General features: G+C 40.4%; 1 protein-coding gene across 1 annotated transcript in view; it reads left to right on the top strand.

Annotated features, from left to right (window-relative positions):
• Positions 1 to 1,399, top strand: part of stam2 (signal transducing adaptor molecule (SH3 domain and ITAM motif) 2) — a gene marked incomplete at its 5' end in the record, with an annotated part of 18,306 nt that overhangs the window by 5,625 nt on the left and 11,282 nt on the right. The window contains 5 exon segments of the mRNA XM_014031578.1: positions 248 to 446; positions 616 to 710; positions 815 to 897; positions 983 to 1,070; positions 1,162 to 1,216. Coding sequence (XP_013887032.1) covers positions 248 to 446; positions 616 to 710; positions 815 to 897; positions 983 to 1,070; positions 1,162 to 1,216 — 520 coding nt within the window.

Raw genomic sequence — 1,399 nt, 5'->3', positions numbered from 1 at the left:
GTTTTTTGTTTAGTTATAATAAAACACTTCTTTTTAAACAGTTGAAATAAAGTTTTTTGTTTAGTTATAATAAAACAAAACAAAAAACTAAACAAAAAAAACTTTATTTCAATTGTTTAAAAGAAGTTTTAAACAATTGAAATAAAGTTTTTTTGTTTAGTTATAAAAAAACACTTTTTTTAAACAGTTGAAATAATGTTTTTGTTGTGTTCTTATGTTTTAACCATATTTAATCATCTCTTCTCAGCCATTGAGCTGTCCCTACAGGAGCAGAAGCAGCAAGCAGAGACGCGACCCCTGACCCTGACCTCTGACCCTCCCACCTGTCCTAATGGTGGTGGAGGGCAGGAGGCCCGGAAGGTGCGTGCGCTGTACGACTTCGAAGCAGCTGAGGATAACGAGCTCACCTTCAAAGCTGGCGAGGTTGTTCTAGTTTTAGATGACAGGTAATCATTCAGAAATTACTCCTTCACTAAAACCCACATGAAAACCTGTACAGATCTTAAAACTTGGAATTAAAAATATATATAATGTGTTTTCTTACCCAGGAAACACACTCTCGTAGTACGTTTTTGAGCGAAGCCTCAGAGGATAAAATGTTGTGTTTATTTTCAGTGATCCAAACTGGTGGAAAGGAGAAAACCACAGAGGAGTCGGGCTTTTCCCCTCAAACTTTGTGACGAGCAGTCTTAACGATGAGCCAGAGCCAGGTCGGTCTTGGTTTCCTCTCAAACACAAACATTTTGTTTTGTTGTCTTTGAAAGCTGCGCTGCTCCGCTCACTGATGCTCATTCAGGAACGTTTCCCTCCTCAGAGGTTTATGTCGAGCAGACAGCCACTCCTGAAGAGACGAACCTGGAAACCAAAGCTGAGCCTGAACCTGTCTACATTGATGAGGTGTCACGTTTCCTCCTGCGTTCATCTACAAACCTAAACTACCTCCCACTCATACCAACCCACCTGTCCTGTGTTGTGTCTGCAGGCCAAGATGGACAGAACGCTGGCGCTGCTGCAGAACGCAGATCCTGCAGATCCCACTCCAGACTCTGCTGAGCTGAGCCATCTGGAGGGTATGAACCTGAAGGGTCCCACTGTGAGCGTCGCTCTGCGTTAGGCTGTAGTTTCTGACTGTTTTCTGTCTGTGTGTCAACACCTGAACAGATGCGTGTCAGCAGATGAACCCACTGATTGATGAGAAGCTACAAGAGATTGACAGGTACATTTATCACTATGAATGAATTATTACTGTATGAACAATGTTTGTTAAAAGGATCCCTGATTAGTTGTAACATTAGACTTTATTTGATAAACATATATTTTAACTGTAAAATAAAGACTGTAAAAATACTGTAGGAAAATTTTTTTAAATATATTTTAACACGGACGGAGCCATTTTATT

This window comes from Austrofundulus limnaeus, unplaced genomic scaffold (genome assembly GCF_001266775.1).
Source record: "Austrofundulus limnaeus strain Quisiro unplaced genomic scaffold, Austrofundulus_limnaeus-1.0 Scaffold1273, whole genome shotgun sequence".
Lineage (NCBI taxonomy): Eukaryota > Metazoa > Chordata > Actinopteri > Cyprinodontiformes > Rivulidae > Austrofundulus > Austrofundulus limnaeus.
Note: the sequence above shows the minus strand (reverse complement) of the source record. Positions and strands in the feature narration are given on the sequence as shown.